Raw genomic sequence first — 27295 nt, 5'->3', positions numbered from 1 at the left:
CCGTGTAAGACAACCAAGACTTCTAATAGCTATCCTCAGACAAACCTATAACCATTAGTTGTGGCTCAGAACCCCCTCCTATCAACTCAAATAGGTTAGAACAAGATCTTTACACAAACTGATGATTATTCTGATGTTTGGTTAACTATAGTTGACCCCTACATAGGTTGACTGTCCCATCACAGACTCAACCAGAGTTAATTCCTCACCTGCAACCTCTTCTTCAATATAGAACTCCATCCAGGTAGCAGCACAAAATTAAACCAAAACCACAGAAGAACTCTTTAATACAACACAACTTGATTCTTTGTGTATATTAAGAAGACTGTGCACCATGCAACAAACCTTGAGACTTGAGCAGATGAATGAAACTAGCAAACTGATCAAAAGAAATTCACACAAATAACCACAAAAGAACCGTGACTACCCGTATATATAGAGGGTATAACTGCAGCTCTTTATTGGCAGTATATACGAGTAAATCTAAGATCTTGAAATTATAAGCTAAAATGCTATCCAGATGATGAATTCGAATGTGGTTGATACGATTTTAAAATTTTGGTTGAGAACTGATGAGTTGAATTGGATTCTGATTGAAAAATATTGATTCTTGAATTTTGATTGAAATGTATTAAACTGAGCAAAACCACAATGAGGATGAATGGGACGAGTCCCTTTGATAATGTTTGTAGCTGGAATGACGTTAATGACTTTAGCAAATCACCATGAGATTAGTGGATTGTGCTGGCAGATTGCTGCTGTTAACATTTGACCCAGTGGATCAAGTTAAGGGATATCAAATTAAAAATCTATAAAATTAAAAATTTCCATGAAGGACTATCCAGATAGAAATTTGGGTCTAATGGACCATTATTGTGATAAGGGTTTGAATGTTACGATCTGAGTGAATTATTATCTGATGATGAATTTTATATAAGGGATCTTTATCCCAAGATTCTGTTGGGTTCACCAGACTATAAGGAACCCTAGAATCAGTTGGATCTTAAGGAAAAGAGTTCCCCTCTAATTTTGCGAGATGAGGACATCTCGCGTTTTTTAAGTGGGGTAGGATGTAAGATTCCTCCCTTTGGCTTTTGAGGTGTGCAGGTGTAAGAATCTCCCCTTCTGATCTTATAATTATTCCCCTCTCTGAAATAAAGGAAAGATCATGTTTTACCCTATTTTGGCCTAGAGAGAGAAAATGTTCTAGAGAGGTTATTCAAATTTTAGATATTTTTGGATGGAAAAATATCTTTTCTTATTAAAATAAATTTCCCCAAAACAGTTCAAAAAGATTTTCAGAAGTTGCATTAGAAATCAATTATAATCTGTTCAAAAGGCCTTATCCTAAGGGTCTAGATTTTTGAAAAATTTTAAATTAAGGTTCTGAGGGGCCAATCAGATACATCCAAATGTATGGAGGAGATAAATAGAAGAAATAAAGAAAATCCCCCCAAAAATGAGTAAATACTTACATAAGATGAAGAGTTGACTAAGGACAAGGATATTAGTTAAAAAAAGAAGAGATATTTAGAGAAATAATGCATTTTTGACACCTTAGTGTGGGGGAATTTCCCTCATGAATGAGGCACCTATTTCACATGTGTGGTTGAGTTTTAAACTCACAAATAATGAGATATTTTCATCTCTCCTCTCTCCTGCTTCAACTAGATCCAAAAAGTAAGTTAAACTGACCTAAAAATGGTCAAAAATTGACCAAACTGATCTGGAAAATTCCAGAATCAGTTTGATTGGTTAGAGGCTCACTTTTTCCTATAAATGAAGCCTCCCCCTTTGTAAATGGCTAATAGTGTTTTATGCACTGTTACTTACTTCTCCCAGAGCCCAAACACTTTGAATTTCTTAATAATTCATTAGTTTTTGACCTTTCCCTCTTCTAAAGAACTGGTGGCCACTCTTGTTGTAAACTAATGAATTTCTTAATAATTCATTAGTTTTTGACCTTTCCCTCTTCTAAAGAACTGGTGGCCACTCTTGTTGTAAACAAGAGTAGATCCCTCAAACCATCAAGCCAAAGAAAAGCTCCCAGAATTTCATGTAAGTTAGAAATCCTACTTTTTCTTATTCTTTTAATGGTTTTCTAAAATTTTTATTATCTTTAAAATGATAATCTGATGCTATGCCTTGCTGGAAAGGCTATCCCCTCTCTTATTCTTAAATTTAGCCCTTCTTTATCCTAGTTAAGTAATCAAATTGTTTGAATTAAACTTTTGATATTGTTTCTCTTTTAAAAGTGGAATTTGATTAGTTTAGAATTCTTTAATCAAATTGGGGATAATTTTTAAGTAAATTAAGAAAAGAAAAATTGAAAAATGGTCAGCCATACAAAGGAGGTTATGGCAAAATTTTCTTAAATTTTATGAAATAAGTATTACATTTTATTATTCAAAAAGAGTAATCCCCATCGTTTGTGTATTCTAAAAGTATTATTTTCATTCTAGGCATAGAAAAATGCGTAGTAAAAATATTTTTATTATAAAAGTGTTATTTTCATTAAAATTAAATTCTATGCATAGAAAGATGCATATTGATTATTTTTTAGTTATAAAAGAGTGATTTTCATTAGATTTAAATTCTATACATAGAAAGATGTATATTGGATACTTTTTTAGTTATAAAAGAGTGATTTTCATTAGATTTAAATTCTATACATAGAAAGATGTATATTGGATAATTTTTTTATTATAAAAGTGTTACTTTCATCAATATTGATTTTTATGCAAAAAATGATGCATAAAAGAATTTTATTATTATTATTTTATTATAAAAGTGTTACTTTCATCAATATTGATTTTTATGCATAAAGAATTTATTTTTATTTCAAAAGAGTTATTCTCATCAATTTTTATTTTATGCATAGAAAGATGCATAAAGAAATTTATTTTTATTTCAAAAGAGTTATTCTCATCAATTTTGAATTTATGCATAGAAAGATGCATAAAAGATTTATTTTTATTTCGAAAGTGTTATTCTCCTTAAAATTGAATATATGCCTAATGGATTTTTATAAAAGTGTTATTTTGCACTGAAGTTGTTCTTATGCATAAATAGATGTGTAAAGAATCTTTATATCAAAAAATAAGAATTCTCTTACATTCTATAAATGGATGTGATGAGAATAGAAGTAATGAGAATGAGAGGTAAATAGATGTGATGATATGTGATATGAATCAGATAGATGAGAATGAATAGATGTGATGATATGTGATATGAATCAGATAGATGAGAATGAATAGAGAATGGATGTGATGGGAATAGAAGTGATGAGAATGAGAGGTAAATAGATGTGATGATATGTGATATGAATCAGATAGATGAGAATGAATAGAGAATGGATGTGATGGGAATAGAAGTGATGAGAAATGAGAGCTAAATAGCTGTGATGATATGTGATATGAATCAGATAGATGAGAATGAATAGAGAATGGATGTGATGGGAATAGAAGTGATGAGAATGAGAGGTAAATAGATGTGATGATATGTGATATGAATCAGATAGATGAGAATGAATAGAGAATGGATGTGATGGGAATAGAAGTGATGAAAATGAGAGGTAAATAGATGTGATGATATGTGATAAAAATCAGATAGATGAGAATGAATAGAGAATGGATGTGATGGGAATAGAAGTGATGAGAATGAGAGGTAAATAGGTGTGATGAGATGGGATGCGAATCAGATAGATGGGAATGAATAGAGAATGGATGTGATAAGAATAGATGTGATGAGGATAAGAGGTAAATAGATGTGATGAGATGTGATGTGAATTAGATAAATGTGAACCAATGGATGGATGGATGTGGATGTATGTGAAGAATAGAAGTGGATGTATGTGAAGAGTAGAAGTGGATGTATGTGAAAGAATGGATGTGGATGTGTGTATGTGAATGGATGGATGTGGATGTATGTGAAGAGTAGAAGTGGATGTATGTGAAAGAATGGATGTGGATGTATGTATGTGAATGGATGGATGTGGATGTATGTGAAGAATAGAAGTGGGTGTATGTGATAAGTATGGATCTGGATGTATGTGAAAGGATAGATGTGTATGTGTATGTGATAAGTATGGATGTGGATGTATGTGGGAGAATACATGTGGATGTAAATGTGATGGATATGAACGAGAATTGAGGCGATGAGATGTGATGTAAATTGGATAGATATGAATGATAAGGGATGTGAATGAATTGATGTAGATGGATGTATGAATAATGTGGATTGATGTTGTGGATTGATGTGGATGATGTGGATGGATGTATGGATGATGTGGATGATGTGGATCGATGTGTGGATGATGTGGATTGATGTAGATGGATGTATGGATGATGTGGATTGATGTGTGGATAATGAGGATTGATGTAGAAGGATGTATGGATGATGTGGATTGATGAGTGGATAATGTAGATTGATGTAGATGGATGTATGGATGATGTGGATTGATGTGTGGATAATGTGGATTGATAAAAATGAATGTATGGATGATGTGGCTTGATGAGTGGATAATGTGGATTGATGTAGATGGATGTATGGATGATGTGGATTGATGTGTGGATAATGTGGATTGATGTAGATGGATGTATGGATGATGTGGATTGATGTGGATGGATGTATGGAGGATGTGGATGGATGTATGGATGATGTGGATTGATGCGTGGATGATGCGATTGGATGTGATTTGATGTTGGAATAATGTGATGTGATAGGGATCGATGAAGAAAATAAAATTGTGGGAAGATGAGAAAAGATGGGGACTAATGTGAAAGGATGTGGAGTAATGAGAAAAGATGGAAATATTGTTGGAACTGTATTTGTGGAGACCTATCTGTTAAAGTTGCAACTGCTGAGACGGAGAGTCATCGGAGGACGTCTCGTGTAGCAAGGATGGCCGAGGTCTTGACCAGCCTCGGTTTGATTTAAATGGTGAGCTTCCGGTACAGTGGATGAGGGACCAAGGAAGCAGCCTATGAGTGAAGTGCTAGGTGACCTGCGAAGGATCCTAGAGGGTGCTGACCATACGGTGTTCGGGCTCTGGGTCGCCGGAAGATACCCACACGTACGTCGGGGAAGATTTTGGAACAAGGAGTAAGAGTTGTTTTCTGAATTCGGGAATGGATCTCGTTGGTTGACCTTGCTGGTTCTCATCAACGGATGAGTCCATGGCTCTTTTATGGGTTGTTGCAAGATCAGGGTGTCCAGTTTTATCCAGTTTATGCTGGACTAGGACAATGCTTGGAGAGCAAATTTTGGGAGGCAAGGTACTTAAAATTAGATCAAGAAAATAATAGAAAATATGCTTACCCTTAAATTAACCCAATATAACTTAAATTAATATAAATTAGTCTAATTAATCAAAATTAATCAAAAATATGATTAAATGATAAACAAATGATCTTTCCATACTTAGAGTGATCCAATTTATTTTTCCATAGATGCACCATTACAAGTACACTAGTCTCTATAGGTTTTAGATGATTCACATCAAAAATGTAATTTTACTAATTAGATTATTAATATTTGCAAGCCTTCTGATAGTTTGGAAGAATTTTGAAAAAGAGATCATTAAAAATCCAACCATTGGATTTGTAATTTTTAGTAACCACCACATTTTACTAGTGTCTCAGTATCTACCCACTCTTTTGATCTACAAGATTGAGGATTTTAAGTGGTAGCTATTGTGGGTACAAAAAGTGGCGTATATTATAACACTTTAAAGACCTTGAAATATTTAAAGAAAATAGACAAATATCTTAAAATTCTCTCAAAAAATCAAGTTAAGCTCCATATTATGTGAAGATCTAAGATACAAAGTGGGCATCTCATATGAGATTATATGTAAAAGATATTAGCATTTTATGGAATTAGTTCAAATTTGGGACAGGGTGTATGCATTGACTTTGTACCTAAGAAAATGAGGACTTTTGACTATCTAATGCTTAATCAAATTATGCAACTATATTTTCAACTTTGAATATGATGTTCCAACAAAAGAACTTGAAACGAAATTCCTTCATTTACTAGGAGAGATTAGCCACTAAATGTAAACAAATTCATGTTTTTTTACTGTTTACAGGGTGCCTGGGTGGACAAAACTGGGCACCCTGATCTTGCAACCACCCTTATATGGATCCATTAGTTGATCTTGCTGATCTTCAACGGAGATTTCATTTTGATATTATATGTGAATATATTGCCGGTTACTACTATGAGCTAGGAACTATCGAAAAGGCCCCTGAGTGATCAAGTGGTGAGCGTTCTGGTTGCCAATGATGCCATAGGTACACCGATGAAGGAATGTTTGGAAATAAGGATTCAACTAGATAATTAAAGGATTATGATCAGTGACACTATGATTTCATTAAATGATTGTTTTAAAGATTGTTGAATGTGTGAAAAAGGCAAGTTCATATTGGGTGTGTAAGTGGTGTGACTAGTTTTATGTTTGCATGAATATCCGGCTAGGGGGCCTGGGAACTCTTTTCCCTGGTACCCAAGACAAAACCTAACCAAATTCGTAATTGGATTCCATCACTACAGTGGTTGGGCGGTTGGCTAACCCATGGGATTGGATGGGGTTAGTAGGCTGGACTCATGGATCCGTAAAACGAGACTGAATTTCTGTATAGTACGATAGATGAGGTAAATCCTGGATAAAAATTGTTCTATGGAAAAGAATCAACGGCTGTGCCTCTCAATGAGGAAAAAAGCGTTGGTCTTTATGATCCAAGTACAATCTTTTCCCTAATCTAACTATGGGACTTACGGGTTCGGTCAGATCAGTTCAGTTAGTTCAGGCTTTTGACTACGTTAGAGAAAAGTTATCTTGGAGAAATTGCCCGTGCTTTCCGGGCAAGGGAAGTTTTTTCGTATTCGGAATTGGAAGAACCAATGGATTAGTCTCTTGTCCGGATATCCGTGGGTGAGGCCCCGAGTGTGGGACCCTGCCCCGCGCAAGAAGTACTACTTCTACTGCTAGCACTCCTGAATTCGTTGCGCGGTGGGGACAGGGATCTTACAGTAGCTGGTATCAGAGCAAATTGGCTAAGGAAGATCAACCGAGAAGCCAAAAATGTCAAAAATTTATGAAGAAGCAGTAAAGGGTTGTAATGCTATTTTTTTCTATTTTTTATGAAGAATGTCAAAAATTTATGAAGAAGCAGTAAAGGATTGTAATGCTACTTCCACTGCTAGCACCCCTGAATTCATTGCGCGGTGGGGATAGGGATCTTACAGTAGCTGGAATCAGAGCAAATTGGCTAAGGAAGATCAACCGAGAAGCCAAAAATGTCAAAAATTTATGAAGAAGCAGTAAAGGGTTGTAATTGTGTGATAAATTTATACAAATTGATATTCAAACTGAAATTCGTAAATTGGTAATTGGGTCTCTAGATGGAAGTACCGCAATTGTATGGAATCCCTGACTTGCTTGAGGCCTAGACATGATGGTATTTACCTTATAGTTCCAAGGACCGTGACTACCCGTATATACAGAGGGTATAACTGCAGCTCTTTACTGGCAGTATATACGAGTAAATCTAACATCTTGAAATTATAGGCTAAAATGCTGTCCAGATGATGAATTCGAACGTGGTTGATACGATTTTAAAATTCTGGTTGAGAACTGATGAGTTGAATTGGATTTTGATTGAAAAATAATGATTCCTGAATTTTGATTGAAATGTATTAAACTGAGCAAAACCACAATAAGGATGAATGGGACGAGTCCTTGTGATAATGTTTGTAGCTGGAATGATGTTAATGACTTAGCAAATCACTATGAGATTAGTGGATTGTGCTGGCAGATTGCTGTTGTTAACACTTGACCCAGTGGATCAAGTTTAGGGGTATCAAATTAAAATGTGTAAAATTGAAAATTTCCATGAAGGACTGTTCAGATAGAAATTTCGGTCTAATCGACCATTATTGTGATAAGGGTTTGAATGTATGTGAAGAGTAGAAGTGGATGTATATGAAAGAATGGATGTGGATGTGTGTATGTGAATGGATGGATGTGGAGGTATGTGAAGATTAGAAGTGGGTGTATGTGATAAGCATGGATGTGGATGTATGTGAAAGAATAGATGTGGATGTGTATGTGATAAGTATGGATGTGGATGTATGTGGGAGAACACATGTGGATGTAAATGTGATGGATATGAATGAGAATTGAGGCGATGAGATGTGATGTAAATTGGATAGATATGAATGATAAGGGATGTGAATGAATGATAAGGGATGTGAATGAATGTGATAGCATGTGAATCAGGATGTAAGCATGTGAATCAGGATGTGAATGAATGATATAGGATGTGAATGAATGTGTTAGTATGTGAATTGGGATGTGAATGAATGATGTGGATCGATGTGTGGATAATGTGGATTGATGTAGATGGATGTATGGATGATGTGGATTGATGTGGATGGATTTGTGGATGATGTGGATCGATGTGTGGATAATGTGGATTGATGTAGATGGATGTATGGATGATGTGGATTGATGTAGATGGATATATGGATGATGTGGATTGATGTGTGGATAATGAGGATTGATGTAGAAGGATGTATGGATGATGTGGATTGATGAGTGGATAATGTAGATGGATGTATGGATGATGTGGATTGATGTGTGGATAATGTGGATTGATGTAGATGGATGTATGGATGATGTGTTTTGATGAGTGGATAATGTGGATTGATGTAGATGGGTGAAAGCAAGGGTTGGTGGTACAAAAAAGGGCCAATTTTTTTTCCACCTTTTTGGTACTTTGGGGGGGGATTTGAGGGTAAAAGGTTTGTATTTAGGAACTATTTTTAAGATCTTTGAGAATCTTTTGTGCAGTACCACCCCGTGAGAGTAGTGGTGTCATGAGTGGTGGTAGTGGTTTCAATTTTTTTATTGTTTTTGCTTATTTCTATTTGAACTAAGCGGGCATCGTCTGGTCGCACCATCTCTCTCTCTCTCTCTCTCTCTCTCTCTCTCTCTCTCCCCCCCCCCCCCCCCGCATTTGATTGTAGCAGAGCTGTTCTGCTCTAGAGCAGTCGTCTAGCCATGAGGACCCCAAAGGCCAAGGGAGCTGCTGCCAGCAGAGCATCACCTTCAACATGCAAACCGAAAGCGAAGGCAAAGGAGGGCATGGTGCCTCCTGGCAGCAGCAACAAGAAGAGTGCTTCCACCACACCCCCCCAACAAACAAAGCCGGAGCACATAGCCAGTCCCAACACAAGGGCAAGTACAGTGCAAGGTCGACTCCGAACGGACCTCACTCCTCTTCGACGACGATGAATCAAAATCCACCAGCAAGTCAAGACGTGGTACGCTATTCATTGGCATATGCATGTGCTAAGTAAATGGTGCATGTTCACTCCCTGCACTGACATTTGAAGTTAAATGAACAGTACTATATTTGGGAGCGTCACCTTCAACATGCAAACCGAAAGCGAAGGCAAAGGAGGGCATGGTGCCTCCTGGCAGCAGCAACAAGAAGGGTGCTTCCACCACACCCCCCCAACAAACAAAGCCAGAGCACATAGCCAGTCCCAACACAAGGGCAAGTGCAAAACAGTGCAAGGTCGACTCCGAACGGACCTCACTCCTCTTCAACGACGATGAATCAAAATCTACCAGCAAGTCAAGACGTGGTACACTATTCATTGGCATATGCATGTGCTAAGTAAATGGTGCATGTTCACTCCCTGCACTGACATTTGAAGTTAAATAAACAGTACTATATTTGGTACTTTGCAGTAGCAAATTTGGTACTCTTTGAGTACCACAATTGGTTCTGTAGGGCATCACCTCACATTAGACACAATGTCGGGCACCACATTTAATCTATAGGAGTCAGCAATTCTCTGATTTGTTTTGAACACATTTTAGGTAAGAACAGAATGGAGGAGTACCCTCAACAAACCAGGTTCTGTTACACGGCACAGGACCTGCATGAAGAGTACGGTCTCAGTCTTGAGGGCAAACTCTTCAAGGACTTGACTGATGAGGACATGCCACCTGAGCAATGGTTAACTATATTCAAGTTCAAGTACCAAAAGAATAGCAAGATCTATTTAAACCATTTGCACAACTAGTGGAAGACTGCAGACTTCTATTCTCCAAAGTTTATCAGGGGCCCCCTTCATGTGGTGAATTGACCAACAAATTTGCTATGTGCTACGCTTTTGAGAAATGCCATGCAGCGAAAAAGACCCAGCAGGGCATAAAGTAGCATGGGCCCGGTTTGGGGAAGGAGTGTTGCAGATGATATCATCTAGGAGTGGCGGGCTTGAGCGTAAAATTGAGGCATGGAGGAGGCAAAATGCTTCCTCTCCTGGCAGTGTCCTCTGCATTCAGATAAGAAGGCCCGGATGACTCAAAGTGGTAGTAATATCTGCACAGAACCAGAGAATGCTGGCAGAGGAGTAATTGCTGACTACCTACCTGATTTAGAGGCATTGCTGCAAAGACTGGCAGACCCAGTGTCACATCCAGGATGGTCAAACCTCAGAAGCCTGAAGGCCTCTATTCAAGCAAACAAGGACCAGCTACTGGTATATGAAGGTAGAAAGGACGTGGCGAAGAGTTTGATGGAAGACATCGATACCCTGGAAGCACGCATTGTTCAGCTTCAGCAACAAATCCCTATTTCGGATGAAGAGATCAGAGAGGTGGAGGCTGAGCTGGGAGCAAGTCGGCGCTTGTTGCGACGACACGGGGTTTTCGAAAATATCCAAAAGCTCCAAGCGGAGGTTGAACAGCAGGAGGTATTGTATTTCTGGCCTATTGCATTGTGTTTGACTGTTGATAGTGTTTAATTTGCACATGGTTTGGCAATTTGGCATGTTTCACTTCTTGATTAGTTTATCTGCTGACATTTTTGGTGGTTTTGGAACTTCTTGAACTGTTTTGGTACTTTCTTTACTTGTTTTGGTATTTTTTATAACACTTGGTGTTGTGCTGCTGCCTTTCTTGGTACTTAATGGTGCTTCTTTATTTCATTTGGTACTCTATTGAACTATTTTTGTGCTGTTTTGGTACTTTCAGGTTACTGAGTTTAGTCTAATAGGGCACCTTTGGTTGTCTTGGATAATTGGTTGCACCCATGACTGGTACTTTTGGTGCTTTGCTGTTCATTTGAAACTCTTTTGACCTATTATGATTCTGCTTTGGTACTTTCTAGCTACAAGTTTTAGAGTCTTTAAGGTATTGCAGTTACATCTTGGGTTCAATGTTGGCACTAACTTTGGTACTTTTTGTGCTTCTTTGCTTCATGTGGTACTCTTTTGAAGTGTTTTGGTACTGAAGTTGAGCTTTTATTTGGTCTTATATGGTAGTGCTAAATATGTCTTGGGTGCTATCTAGGTATTATCTTTGGTATTTTTTGTTTTCTTTGATTCGTTTGGTACTTTTTGCACTATTTTGGTACTAGTTTGGAATTTCACTGTGACAAGTTTTTGGGTCTTTTGGGTATTTTTGGGAGTCTTGTGTGTTTTTGGTACTTAATTGTACCAAATTATTGCTGTTTAAAACTGTTTTGGCATAATTTACATGTTTTGGTACTGTTTAGTTACCTTTTGGTACTTTTTTGATACTGATTTGTTAACCTTTTGGTACTGTTTTGGTTTGTCATTGGTTTGTCTTGGTACTGTTTTGTGACCTATTTTGGTACCATTTTGCTACTTTTTGGTTTTGTTTTGGTACTGTTTTGTTTCCTATTTGGTGCTATTTTGCTACTATTTGCTACTATTTTGGTACTGATTTGCTACCTTTTTAGCACTGTCTGTAACCTATTTGGTACTATTCTAGTACTATTTGGTACTATTCTGCTACTATTTGATATTATTTTGGTACTGCTTTGCTACATTTTTGGTATTGTTTTGGTAGTTTTTGGTACTTCATGTACCAATTTTGTGTTGTTTAAAACTATTTTGGTACAATCCAACCTTTTTTAGTACTGTTTTGGTAGTTTTTGGTACTTCATGTACCAATTTAGTGTTGTTTAAAACTATTTTGGTACAATCCGACCCTTTTTAGTACTGTTTTTATTCTGCTTGGGTTTGGCTTGGGAGTTGTTGAAACTTCATTGTACCCATTTAGTGCTGTTTAGAGCTGTTATGGTACAATTTACCTGTTTTTGTACCTATTCTGGTTCAGTTTTTGTACTGCTTGTGTACTTCCTTGCTAATTGTTTGTTTTGGTGGATAAGTGGATAGAGTATGTCTGTTTTGCAGATGGAGTATGTGAAGCTCCACAATGAATGCTTGGAGACCCAAGACCATCAAGAATTTGTACATAAGTTGTGTGCTGATGTGAAGAGGGGGATGAAATATACATTGACTCCAAGGCCTCATGTTGTGGACCCTGCCAACACAATTCATGTGTTTGGTACTTGTGTTGCCTGTGGGGAGGCTTTGGAGGCTTCTTACGTGGTTGGTACCTTCATGCTTCCCTGCAGGCATCAGTACCATCCATTGTGTTTTGCAGCTGTGTTGAGAACAAGAGATATGTGCGTGAAGGCACGTTGCAACACCGCAATCCCTTCGGAGGCAAAGGCCTAGGTGTCAGGGAGGTCATTATTGAAGAGTAAGTGGGGTGTTTGTGTTGGACACTGTATGTTTATATTGTTTGAACTGATGATCTAATCTTGTCTTTCATCTTTGTGCATATGTAGGTAGAGAATCTTTTGGTGCGGACACCCATGACACCACCCCAAAGGATAGGATAGATCTCCCTGGTCATAGTAAGTCAGATGCCACTTACATGTTTAAAGAAGATCCTTACAAGTCAGTGCAGAAAATACTGCAAGACCTTGATGCCAACACAAGGGAAGGGAAAGGGGCTGAGCCTGCTGTAGACTCAAGCATGGGGGAAGATCGACTAAAAGCGGAAGTGCAAGAGAGAGACAAAGACGAAAAGGGACCGGAGGAGAAAGAACAGGGGGGAAGTGATCTGATTGAGGAGGTTGCTGAGACTGACCAAGGCGAGAAGAACAATGAAGAGATGCCGGCTGTTGAGGAGGTGACAGTTGAAGTTCTCTCAGAGGCAGAGGTTTTGGCTACGGCATCAACATCTGCAAAGGACAAGGCAGGTAGAAAGAGGAGGAAGAACGGAAATAGGGCAGCGGAAGCTACTCAAAGTGCACAGGAGGCTGCAGGTGCAGAGGAGCCCAAAGACACTGAGGAGGCTAAAAGCAATGAGGAGGCCAGAGCGGCGGGAAAGCTACTGAAAGTGCTGAGGAGGCTAAAGGTGCAGAGGGGGCTGAAGGTGTAGAGGAGGCTAAAAGCGCGAAGGAGGCCAAAGAGGCGGGGGAAGCTACTGAAAGTGCAGAGCAGGTTAAAGGTGCAGAGGAGGGTGAAGGTGTAGAGTTGCCTAAAGGCACGGAGGATACAAAAGGTGTGGGGAAGGACAAAGCTGCGGAGGAGACACCTGATGCAACGCCCTTAGAAACAGGTGATAGGAATGATTCAGCCACCCTCTTCGAGCTCTTCGCTATGAAATGTAGAAAGCGCCCCGTTGGTGGTGGTCTCAAGCCGCAAGGCTGCAAAAATTAGCTGATGTTACAGCATTTTGTACTTGCTTCTGGACTAATTTGAAATACCAACCCATTTTGCTTTTGTCGATGCGTTTTGTGTCATGCCGCTCTACTCTTGAAAGGTGTCAATGTGTTTGTAAACTGTCATGTCCTACTGTCACTGTTTTGTAACCTTTTATTGGTGCCCAATGTCTAACTTTGCTTTTGCGAAAAGGCTGTGTTCTTCTACTCATATAGTTTAGTGGTACTACAACAGGGGACCATTGGTGGCTACATGAACAACCACCGGATACATCAATGCCGATACATGTAATGGCAAGCAATAGGCGCCTTGTTGTTTTGGATGTCAATGGAGTGCTACTAAAGGATTATGTTGAAGCACCCAAGGATTTGTGGCAGCTCCCGTTCCCAGATGGAATTAGGCCCCGAGGTGTGCAAGTGTCTCAATACAAATATTGTGTCGTCAGACCTGATGCGGAGGACTTCATCATCAACTTGAGGAAGCGATGCGACGTGATGCTCTCGTCATGTAGCCAAAGGAAGAACTTGATGGCCATAATGAATGCTTTCTTCCCTCAATTGATGAAGATGAAAGGCCTCTTTTTAGGTATTTATCCCTGAACTTTCACAACTGGTTTTATTGATTTTGATACTGTTTGGCTAGCTTTGCTACTGTTCTGTACACAATCTGGTACTATTTGGTAGTTTGGTACTTTTGGCACTGCTAACACAATTTGGTACTTTTTGGAACTTTGGTACTCTGGTGCTATGCTGCTTTGGACTATGTTTGTTCATGTGTACACAATTTGGCACTGTTTTGTACATAATTTGGTACTCTTTGGTTATCTTTGGTACTTTGGTACTCTGATGCTATGGTAGTTTGAAACTGTGTTTTTTACTTTGTACACAATTTGGTACTGTTTGGTGCTTTGATACTATGGTACTTGGTTCTGTGCTTGGTAACATTTGTGTACACAATTTTATAATGTTTGGTACTTTGGTTATTTGGTACTTTGGTACTGTGTTGTACCAAGTTTGGTACCTTTTCACTGTTATGTACTGTTTGTTAGCTTTGGTACTCTTATTTGTGCTTCTATTCTAATTGCTTGGTTTACCTGTTATTACAGATATTTTTGACCAGTCTCATTGTGAGAGGTGGGCTACCAAACTCAGAGATGTGCCAGTCCTTGCAAAGGAGTTCGGTAACAAGCCTATTTTTTTGAAGCTCCTAAGAAAAGTGTGGCGCAAGTATCCGCAATTCAATGAAACGAACACCCTCCTTGTGGACGACACGAGATACAAGTCCTTGAAGAATGATTACGACTCGTGCTGCTGCATCCGGTCATATGAGCCTAAGTATTATGACCCCGACAAGCCGAAGTATCTTATGGATGTCATTTTCCCGTGGATCTCCGGGTGGCTAGCTGATAAGTTCCCCACTTCTTACAGCCACCGGAAACCCTTGTTTGATGTTGAGGATGACATTTCCTCGTTCGTTGTCAACTACTTTGTATCTATGGAGGGGTATTCGTACCGCTTTGACCCCCCTGATGTGTAAAAGATTCTGTATGCTTGTACATTGCCTTTGGCATTTAATGATAATTATCTTTTTGTACATGTACTTTTTTTGGCTACTGCTTTTGTACTTTTCTGTTACTACTTGGTGAAAACAAAAAGGAACAGTACCAAAATTTGGTACTACAAAAACACAGCAGAGCTAAAAACAATAAAGCACAGTACCAAATTGATAACACAGCAATAGCATTAGATAGTACTGATCACAAGTAAGATTCTAATCAAGAGAATTACTACTGATCACAAGCAAGATTCTATTCAAGAGAATTACAACTGTTGCCAGTGGTTAGAATTGTAGTTGGGGTAAACACTGTATGGCTCCCGTCTTGGTCACTTCCGTCTTCATATGGCATACTGTTGTAGATATTTTCATATATCTCTGAGGATAGTTTAAAGTGGTGATGGAGGCCAGGGATAGCCTCCATGGGGAACCGTATGGCTCTAACAAGATGCGAGTAGATCATCACCGGTGGTGTCTGATCTAATAGGGTATAGGTATCAACTTTGCCCTCAACCTGGGCATAGTACAAGCCCTCAACTAGCAATCCACCTCTTACGATCTTGTTATGCCAAAGGTCCTTCAGTACTCTTGGTGCTACATAAACGGTTTTTGTGCACTTAAGAAGGTAGAAGTCCTCCTTCTCCTCGACTGCGTTCACTGCAAAGTTATCCCCAATGGACAATAATTGGCTCAACACCTCAGGGTCTCCTTCATACATAGGCATGCTTAAATCCTCACTCACATGGGAGGAAAACAAATCATTGTAGTTCTTCTCATCATCGTCGTCCTCATCACTATTTGTAGGTTGTACTGACTCTGTCAATGGCTCGATGGAGACATATTTCCATTCTTCAATGTGCTGTTTATTATTGCATCTCCTCCACTGCCCATTCACACATGGATCACAGAAGCATGACAGCGTACGAAAACGCACATCACATGGATTGTGCATTGAGTAGCCGTCAACACAATGGAATGAGCGAGAGCCTGCAATTGGTTTACAGTCCCACAGCGGAAAACGCAGCACATCATTCGGTGAAACCAACCAGAACACCCTCCTTGTGCTGGCACTTCCACCTTTCGTTGTCGGCTGAAACCTCGCGTTCAAAAAATTGACCACATCAGCCGCACACTTCATGGGCCAGCCATCGGGTTTTAGCTCTTCGTGTGTCAGGGTTCTCTTGATAATAGCACTTGCACCATCATGCTCTCCTTTTCCATGCCCTGAAGCAAAGAAGTTATGCATCATAAGCAATCCTCTCAACTGATAATACCTGGCTACGAAATAGTGTGGTCTTCGTGCCTTGAACTGTGAAGCGGCACCATCTGACCATACCCAATGATAACGCAAACGGTGTCCTTGCTGTTTCATCTAGTTGTCATGCAGCATAAAACAATGCTGAACAAAGAGCGTGTCGTGGAGCTTATCATCTGATATGTAAAAATGCACAGTCTTCTCAATAGCTCCTACTGAATTTCTGATATAAGAGATGTGTACCAGTATTGTTACCTGTGTTGACCACCAATGCATGGACTGGATCTCATTTTGCACTTTAAAGCTGTAATTCTCTGCAAAATCAACAACAGAAACCACAACATCTCTGGGAAACTTAAGCAAGCAGTCTTTGAATTGTTGGGCCTGATTTCTCTGTATACTTCATAGTACCAGAATTGGAAGCTTAGTACAAAATTGGATACTTTTTTGGATACAAAGAGCGCCATAATTGGTACTATGCATCTAGTTTGGTACTTTTCAGTATCCTCTAAAAGCACCAAATCTGTTTCCAAAACCCATTTTGGTATTATACTACCAAGTGTAAGTGGTGCCCAAAAAAACCAAATTGGAGCTGTGGAACACCTTAGGTACTAACCAGGCACACTTAAAGCACCCTGCATAGTACCAAACTTGATCCATAGTACCAAATTGGCTATTTCTCTGTATACTTTACAATACCATAATTGGATGCTTAGTACAAAATTGGATACTTTTTTGGATATAAAACGCTCCAAAATTGGTACTATGCATCCTACTTTGCAAGATACATTGAAAGCACCAAATCTGTCTCCAAAACCTAATTTGGTATTACACTACCAAGTGTGAGTGCTTCTCAAAAGTGCCAAATTGAGACTGTGCTTCCTTACTCTTGGACTTTGCAACCAAAAGTTGTACCGTGAATCCTGTTGGGTACAATGCAAAATTCAGAGAAGTGCCAAATTTAATCCTATGGAGGTGGAATTGGTACCTACAATGATACTATTATGGAGCTGGGAATTCAAACAATGGTAAGTACTTGGATATGGGAATTGGTACCTACAATGATTACAGTACCAAATTGGTACTTATGGCCTAGAGTGATTGCTGGTAAAAAACTACCAGTTTGGTACTGAACAGCCAAGCTTTCAAGACTACAAATTTTGAACTATTCCAACAGAAATCAAGGCCACCATGGATTGCATTGTAGCAAAAACATATTACCTGAGAGTCATCTAGAAGATGAATTGGATGTTTGATGACACATTTTGCCTCGATCCTCTGCTTACAAATATCCTTTTTGTTTGGTGAAACTCTCGTCTCAGATTTCCAAAAAGCGGTTACCAAATCTCTAGTTTCACTTGTAAGTCAATATTAGATAAAATGAAAAAAATCCCTCAAAATGGGAATGTATTTAAAAATTTTGTTTTGGCCATAACTTGAACATGCAAACTCCAAATTTGTCGAACAAAGTAGATCTAGATTCTACTTTTCAAGCTCTTTCCAATGATATGTCACATGAATATGTTTTGACAAACTTTTGGATGAGTTTACCATACCCCCACTTTTTTCATGGGAATGGGATTTTTCCCACTTTATCTAATATTGACTTTTGTGATACTTGTATACAAAGGCAATTGTTTGTGACAAGCACTAAGTGGCAACACTTCATTCTCATCTTTCGTTTCCAGTCGACTGCTTGCTGCCGCTATATTCCGTCGATGAACACCCAAGACAGCAGCAATTTTGGACTGGTTCACTGACATTGTTCTCTGATCACCATTGTTCAGTATCATCATCAAAGAGGCTCTCTTTACAAACAGCTCACTTGCAGAGTGAGGTACTTTCAATTGAGTCAATGTGTTGCGAACGTTGGAAAGAAGACTCGATTGCACATCCGAACTCCTCTGTTGAAAATACAAGTGAATAGGGTGTGTGTGGGAACAAGCTCTTGGATAGAGGCTGTAACAGAGGAGATGTAATTGTGAAAGAACCTGTGAAAAGGTTAGAGGAATCTACTGGGAGAGAATAATGGGTAGCATGAGGGAATTTAGGAGTGTGGAGTTATTCTGGGAGATAATCAGGGAAAAGAGAAGAGGTGGAGAGAATCAGGCAAGAGGTGGAGATATTCTGGGAGTGAATCATGGAGAAATCAATGGGATTTGATGCTTGATGTAAACTCTATAAATTGAGGCATAGCCCTAATGAGAATTTGCTGGTTTTTGAGTATCCATGCCTACATTAATCTATCTGCTAATTATTCACTAATTACGTCTTAATCATTTCTTAATCACTTTGTTAATCATGTTGATTCTAGTGTATGATCCACCATAGCTCATCATTTTGCTCAAATTTCAACATGGTATCAGAGCCATGCCTAGAATCAACTAGATTTATGAGCCCATTAGTTAATTAATGAGGATTAGTAAGATAATTAGCAAAAAAATCAGTTTTTAGTGAGTTTTCCATCTTCCCCTTCACCCCCAACCAGTGGAGGGTCTCTAGCATCTAGCACACTCAAAATTAGGGCAAGCCCTTCTAGCACATAATAGCCAACCCTAAGCTCTTCAAGCCTATGCAAAAAACGCAGCAAACCGTCAGCGCGTTTGGGAGAATTCGTCATTTTCGCAGGCGCCTGTTTTTGGGAGTAATTTGCAGATCTTGAGCTCATCAAATCAAATTGAGCTAATTCCTTTTAGCTCAAGGGGTAATCAAGCATGCTCTACAAGCTGGTGAAGAGAGAAATCAATTTCATCAAGTCTACAGAGAGATCCAAGCTCTTCATCAAATCTGCAGGTGACTTTGGTAAAACAGAGATTAAGCTTTCATTATTTGGTCAAATCTTGTGATTCTTGGCTTAATCCTCTACAAGACTCATTGCTATTGATGCCTTTGAAAGCATTTGAGCTCATTTGAAGTGGAAGGCACCAGATCTGAGCTCCCCGCATACTCTGTTTTTTGCACACAAAACAGAGCATTAATTTGCTAATCAGTGATTAATCAGTGCTAATCACTGTATTTTGGTGCAATTGAGGGTTCAAATTAACCATTAGGTATCAGATACAGATCCCTATAACTTCAGATTTCAAATCGGAGTTGGTTTGATACTCCAACCATCCCGTACAAATTGGTTACCCTTGATTTAATGTAATTTCTGGGAAAATTGTGCTGATAAATTTGTGAAAATCATCATTTTGCATTTAACCCTTGGTTAATGCCTGTAAATCTCACTCAAATTCAAGATTATTCACAGCCAGAGTTGCATTAGGAATGTGCATGAGAATGAATGCTATACGCATTATGTATTGGGCACATTGCATCAGTGTAAAAATGGGAACAGACACTGCCCTTGTCCAGAATAAGGCAAGAGGTAAGACCTCCCGCATAAATTTGGGTTTGCATTGCATAATGATAAAAGATGAACATCAAAAGCCCAAAGGAACTGTCAGCAAAACATTGAAACATGTTGCTCACATGGAGCAAAATGACCTGACGGATGAGCTCATGGCCCCGACCATGAAAGAAGAAGAATATCTCTTCCCAAGAAGAGGATCCACACCAAGAAGAAAAGCTGAAGGAAGACATGGACACGAGAAGAGAAGCTGCCACAAAAAGAGAAGCTGCCCCGAGAAGACTGGAAGAAGAGACGGACGCGTGGAGAGATGCTGCCACGAGAAGAAGACTGAAGAAAAGAGAAGATGTGAGGCTCCAAAGAGTGAGGAGCCATGTGAAAATCTCTGAGAGAGAGAGAGAGAGAGACCCTATAACCCAATGTAACCTGCCCCAATAAAGTAAAACCACCTCTGAGCCACCGATGATGTAGGCCAAGTGGTAGATGTATGTGTGAGCACTTTAGTCAAGGTCGCGGGCACTTATAGTAGCCTTGGACACATAGAGAGAGAGAGTGTCAAGGACTATGGAGTTTAGGGACTTGAGGCACTGGTCGCGGACTGTCAAGTAAGAAAGAAACTTGATACAGGGTCCATGTGTGCTGAGATAACTTGAGGGGAGGAGTAGACACTGGTCGCGGACTGCCAAGTAAGGGGAGGCAAACTTGGTATAGGGTCTAGGTGTACTAGGAGTATTCACTTGAGGGGAGGTGTTGAAAATACAAGTGAATAGGGTGTGTGTGGGAACAAGCTCTTGGATAGAGGCTGTAAAAGAGGAGATGTAATTGTGAAAGAACCTGTGAAAAGGTTAGAGGAATCTACTGGGAGAGAATAATGGGTAGCATGAGGGAATTTAGGAGTGTGGAGTTATTCTGGGAGATAATCAGGGAAAAGAGAAGAGGTGGAGAGAATCAGGCAAGAGGTGGAGATATTCTGGGAGTGAATCATGGAGAAATCAATGGGATTTGATGCTTGATGTAAACTCTATAAATTGAGGCATAGCCCTAATGAGAATTTGCTGGTTTTTGAGTATCCATGCCTACATTAATCTATCTGCTAATTATTCACTAATTACGTCTTAATCATTTCTTAATCACTTTGTTAATCATGTTGATTCTAGTGTATGATCCACCATAGCTCATCATTTTGCTCAAATTTCAACATCCTCAACTTGGAAAATGGCTGATGATGCATGAGCTACTCTAGAATTTCCTGTTGTTCTACTGTTGTTAGTCCTTGGGTCTGTCGACGCCAACATCTAGCCATGGCTTTGCATATATTGTTCCTTGACCTGGTTCTTGAAAGGCTACCTTCCCTAGCAAGGTTGCGCTCCTTGCATCATTGCTCACGCTTCTTTTGCGCCCAATAGCCCCGGAGAAATTCTTGGTTGCCGACAGGTTCGTGTGAGCAGCTTGGGTTTCATTGATAGTATCCTCTGTAAATGCAGGTATCCCTGACTCAAGGTTAGTGAAGGGATCACACTCAACCTCCAGCATCGTCTCTGTAAATATGGTGACGGCCTGAGCTGCCATGTTTATACAGAGAGAGAGAGGGCTATGGTGTTCCACAGGGGATAGAGGATGTGCAGGAGAGAGGTCTGAGAGAGAGAGAGAGAGAGAGAGAGAGAGAGAGAGAGAGAGAGAGAGAGACAGAGAGGGGAGGTCTGAGAGAGAGAGAGAGGGAGAGAGAGAAATATGCTTCCTTGCATTCCACCCGCGTCTGCACCCACGTCTATCTGTTATGGGACGTTTCAAAAAAAAGACTAAAGTATAACACCTCAGGGAATTTTCACAGCTTAATATTTCTCCTTTATTTCCTTTTTGCCCTCTTTTTCTTTACTCTTGTTCTACCAAGCCTAGGTGGTGTCAAGGATAACCAATTTTGTACCACCATCCCTTGCTTTCACCCAGATGGATGTATGGATGATGTGGATTGATGTGTGGATAATTCTGATTGATGTAGATGGATGTATGGATGATGTGAATTGATGTGGATGATGTGGATGGATGTATGGATGATGTGGATGGATGTATGGATGATGTGGACTGATGCGTGGATGATGCGATTGGATGTGATTTGATGTGGGAATGATGTGATGTGATAGGGATCGATGAAGAAAATAAAATTGTGGGAAGATGAGAAAAGATGGGGACTAATGTGAAAGGATGTGGAGTAATGAGAAAAGATGGAAATATTGTTGGAACTGTATTTGTATGTGAAATCTATTTTTAAAAGACTGTTTTATGTCAAGAATGATGGGGAAGCATTTTGACCGTCTTGTGAATAAGGTCGTGTGGAGATCTATCTGGTGTTAAAGTTGCAACTGCTAATAACGGAGAGTCATCAGAGGACGTCTCGTGTAGCAAGGTCGGCCGAGATCTTGACCAGCCTCGGTTTGATTTACGAGGTCTTGACCAGTCTCGGTTTGATTTAAATGGTGAGCTTTCGGTACAGTGGATGAGGGACTAAGGAAGCGGCCTATGAGTGAAGTGCTAGGTGACCTGTGAAGCATCTTAGAGGGTGCTGACCATACAGCTGCTCGGGCTCTAGGTCGCCGAAGATACCCACACGTACGTCGGGGAAGATTTTGGAACAAGGAGTAAGAGTTGTTTTCTGAATTCGGGCATGGATCTGGTTGGTTGACCTTGCTGGTCCTCAACGAATGAGTCCATGGCTCTTTTATATGGATCCGTTAGTTGATCTTGCTGATCTTCAACGAAGATTCCATTTTGATATGTGAATATATTGCCGGTTACTATGAGCTAGGAACTATCGAAAAGGCCCCTGAGTAATTAGGTGGTGAGCGTTCTGTTTGCCAATGATGCCATAAGTACACCGATGAAGGAATGTTTGAAAATAAGGATTCAACTGGATAATTAAAGGATTATGATCATTGACACTATGATTTCATTAAATGATTGTTTTAAAGATTTTTGAATCTGTGAAAAAGGCAAGTTCATATTGGGTGTGTAAGTGGTGTGACTAGTTTTATGTTTGCATGAATATCCGGCTAGGGGGCTGGGAACTCTTTTCCTCCCTGGTACCCGGGACAAAACCTAACCAAATTCCTAATTGGATTCCATCACTACAGTGGTTGGGTGGTTGGCTAACCATGGGACTGTAGGTTGGACTGGATGGGGTTAGGCTGGACTGATGGATCCGTAGAACGAGACTCAATTTCTGTATAGTACGATAGATGAGGTAAATCCTGGATAAAAATTATTCTATGGAAAAGAATCAACGGCTGTGCCTCTCAATGAGAAAAAAAGCGTTGGTCTCTATGATCCAAGTACAATCTTTTCCCTGATCTGACTATGGGACTTACGGGTTTGGTTAGATCAGTTCAGTTAGTTTAGGCTTTTGACTACGTTAGAGAAAAGTTATCCTGGAGGAATCACCCGTGTTTTCCGGGCAAGGGAAGTTTTTCCGGTTTCGAAATTGGAAGAACCGATGGATTAGTCTCTTGTCCGGATATCCGTGGGCGAGGCCCCAAGTGTGGGACCCTGCCCTGCGCAAGAAGTGCTACTTCCGCTGCTGCTAGTATCCCTGAATTCGTTGCGCAGTGGGGACAGGGATCTTACAACTAGAAATTATTCCACACAGATCTAGAGATAAGTATGTATCGAAATCCTTCACATAGGATTAATCTTGTGTCCCATACCACAAGACTAATACATAGTGAAAAATTCATAAAGTATAGTTTAAGATGGAAGGGCCAGTTTATTCAAGAAGTTCTACTTTTGATGCATATAAACTCTCCTTGAAATTTACCAAAAAGGTGTAAAATAAAATCTCAAGAATCAGATATGAAAAAGGATACAAATTTGTCGAATGATTGAATTTATATGAAACTGGTTATCTATATTCAGGACCACAAAAGAGACTTTCCAACAATATTATAAGAAGTCGGTTTACCTCAAAAATTAGTCGGTATAACTATGAATTTTTTTATAACAATTTAATTAAAAATGTTATACTTGTTAAATACAACAAGATTATATTTAAAACATGCTCACTTTTGCAAGGATAATAATGAGAAGCTTACTTGGAAAGTGCTCGAATCACGGTCTGAAAGATAAAACTTACATAGAAATATTGGAGGAATTATTTAGTAAGTTATAGAGGGTAGAAACTTACTTGCAAATGTCGGATAGCTTTGCTACAAAGTAAATCAATAAAGGACACAAATATCGAAAGTATATATGAGGTTTTAATTTGCTGATGATTAAAATTATGAAAAATGGAGAAACTTACTTAGGTTGGACTTCAAAATATTAGTTAGAAGAAAATGAATGGACACCTAAAATTTTTAATTTTATGCAAGTAATCAAATTACACAGGTGAATACTTAACTGGTAAATCATTAGAGATTTTGCATATATTAATCTGTAGGTTAGTTTCAATTCATAATATAATAACAAACTTCAATTGTTAATTTATAAAATTTAGAAAGTGTAGTTATTACTTAGCTTTCACTCACAATTTGTAAAAGTTAGAATCTCGTATGTCGAAGAATAAGTGGGAAGAATAATATTTGTTGATGTCTAAAAATCAACTAATAACCATGGATTCAAAAATGTTCAAAAGCTCGAGAATATTACTGATGTAGAAGATAACTCCTTAACATCGAAATAATCCAAGTAATAACTTGTTGAAGAGGTCTTTTAAAAGAGTTGAAAATTTGTCAAAGAAGATAACCAAGGTAATACTTTTCTTGATACCAAGCTCAAGGGTCGGTGTAGTCGTTGTGGTAGTGTGACATGAAAAATTGATATCTTTCATTTCAATTTTGTGCATATTTTGATGGTTTCTCAATGGTAATAAGGTGGAAGCTTGTCCAAGAAGATTGCGACGCCCACAATGGAATAACGGCGTGGTGATGTGGCAGCTTGGCGGCTACCCTGATAACAGCATTCTATCTTCAAATATAATGGTTTTACTTGATTTAGGGTGCACACATTGTAAATGCCACAAGTATGCTTGATAAATACTTTGGTATGGTAGATAGGCTAGTGATGTGGAAAATAAAAGTGGGCCTTCATGCTCACATGGATCTTAATTGTATTATTAATATAGTATGCTTGATAAATACTTTGGTATGGTAGATAGGCTAGTGATGTGGAAAATAAAAGTGGGCCTTCATGCTCAAATGGATTTTAATTGTATTATTAATATAGTATTCACCATAAGGCTACAAGTTGGGGGTGTGGAAGGCATGTGGAGGAGTGTGTGTAGGTGCATAATTGGGAAAGATTCTTCTAGAATGCCTACATGGAAGAGGAGAATTCCTCCATGTGTAAGTGGGATCTCCACCTACATGCCACTTAGACTTGGCAATTATCTCATCACACTTTCAAAGTCAAAAAGTCTTCAATTTAATAATCAATAGAAGACTTAGCCTAAGAGGACAATTGATGGGTCACTGCTGAAGGGTTGAAGATTTTTATGTTGTAATTTGTAACAATGGAAGAGAGGGTGATTCTCCACCTCTCCTCTCCCTTTCAAATCAAGGAATGAGCCTCCTCAATTGAGCATTTTGTGTCATTGCCATTCTCTTATCTTAGAACCCTTATTCAAACACACACTCTCTTTACATGTGAATGTCTCATTTAGCATTAGCTCCTCATGCTTAACCCAATTTTGGACCTCTTTGATGATTCATATGATAAGTGGGATAAGGAGTTATTATCTTGGTGGGCCTGTGACTTCCCAAGGTAGCCCTTGCCTTATTGTCGCCCTCCTTTGGAGGTACCAATGGATTTAGCGGGGGGGGGGGGGAGGTAATGAGCATGTGGAAAGACTTTGGGGACCATAGATAAATCTTTACAATTGTCCCGCTGAGCAATGTTAACCCTTACCCTCTAGCTTGAATCATGAAGGAGATGAAAGGAAAGAGGCTATGTGAAAATTGAGGTTTCATGCAAAGAGAGGAAAGTGCAGTTTTTGTGGTCTAATACCCAAATTTAAACCCTGATAATTACTCATCACTCGCGTATTGGTTTCTAAAATTGATCATATGGCTAGGAAGCTCTTTATATGCTCTTTCCACTCATGTAACTAATTTCTTAATCCTTTACTTCATTGATGATCATAATTTCCCCCAAAGTTGCTAACTCTTAGGCGAATTTTGGCAGCTTTATAGTCTTGTAGTAAAATGCTCATAACTTTTCGCTCGGTTGCCCGTTTTTTAAAGTTTTTATATAGGCGCGAAGCTCTCTTCAAGCTCTATGTACCTATGTTATCCTCCTTTGCACAGTCTATATGGATTTAAAACTGTAATTCTCTGTGTATCTCTATTTTTGTTGTAGACTTTTGGCCATTCTTTCTTCTTAATAATGATTAATTCCTCCTAATCTCTTATCAAAAGGCAAATCCCATGTGTCTTATCCTCTTGTAAGTGATTGATATATTCTTTTGCTTTAATATGTTTTGTCCAAATCGCGCCCAATTCGAACGGATGAACCTTACCAACATTCCCCGTATGTCTCCGTTCACATAATCCTAAGTCGGAAGATTTTCTTCCAACAAAGAATTGCCCTCTTGTTTGGAGCTGCAAGATTGGCAGAAATTCTTGCTTCTCCTGAGCCTTTCATGTTTCCTTCCAACCATGAATTATGATCTCACCTTTGATGTGTTTATCTTTATCTTAACCTAGGGAGAGAAAGGGAGGCAAGGAGGCTGTGAGGTTTCATACAAGTGTGTTTTGATTCTAAGAAGTGACGGAAGTCAAAACCCCAACTTTGTGTCACATCTTTTGGTGGAGTTGACGGGCAGGTTTTACTTAGAATTATTCTATTTTAACCTCAAGGTCCCGCATGATTAAAGGAAAGTTATTTTGAAATAAGTAAATTTTCCTTGTTGCTACTCATCTTTTGGTGCAAGATGTTCAACATTCCGGTGTTCCAAGGATCGGAAGGAGAAGACCCGGGTAGTTATCTCCGAGAGTTTAACCAAGCATGCCGCTTGACAGGTTGGTCTATGAAGGAGAGGGCAGAAATACTTCTAGATTTCTTGGAGGGTGTGGCCTTAACTTGGCATGAGGCTTTGCCAGAGGAGTCCAAGAATGATTGGGAAAGGTTGACCAAAGCAATGGAGGAGAGATTTGGGACAGTAGAGTCACCAAATGCTTTACTATTGCAATTGGATCAAATTTTCCAAAAGGAAGGAGAGTCAGTTTCTGCCTTTTCAGTGAGGTATGAAGTCTTGTTCATATCAAATATCAGTAAGCTGCTTTACATGTTGTTGCTTCTTCTTCTTCACCTTCTATGGGAGATTCAAAGAGTTCTTTAGCAATGGAGCACCTTAAGATGAGCAAGTTTATTAGGGATTTGGATCCCCGCTTGTATGGAAAAGTTCTTAGCAAAGATCCCACTAATTTTAAGGAGGCTCTTCGTATTGCTTTGAAGAAGGAGGCCACTCTTCATATTGAGTCCACATTCCAATCTTCTCCGAGTGTGCGGACCCCACCACGAGTAGAGATAGCCTCAACATCTTAGGTACAAGCTCCATCCCTGGATCATAACATTGCACAACTTAT

General features: G+C 39.2%; 1 protein-coding gene and 1 pseudogene across 1 annotated transcript; both read left to right on the top strand.

Annotated features, from left to right (window-relative positions):
- Positions 1-10377: 10377 nt before the first annotated feature.
- Positions 10378-10824, top strand: LOC147607086 (uncharacterized). Its single transcript, XM_086791489.1, has one exon. It carries the CDS (start codon positions 10378-10380, stop codon positions 10822-10824), a length of 447 nt encoding a protein of 148 aa, XP_086647615.1.
- Positions 10825-13500: 2676 nt separating this feature from the next.
- Positions 13501-15099, top strand: LOC147607085 (uncharacterized; annotated as a pseudogene).
- The last annotated feature ends 12196 nt before the right edge of the window (positions 15100-27295 follow it).

The sequence above is a fragment of the Cibotium barometz genome, chromosome 56 (genome assembly GCF_041138505.1).
Source record: "Cibotium barometz isolate CiBa-2024 chromosome 56, ASM4113850v1, whole genome shotgun sequence".
Taxonomy (NCBI): domain Eukaryota; kingdom Viridiplantae; phylum Streptophyta; class Polypodiopsida; order Cyatheales; family Cibotiaceae; genus Cibotium; species Cibotium barometz.
This window is presented reverse-complemented; position numbering and strand designations above follow the sequence as displayed.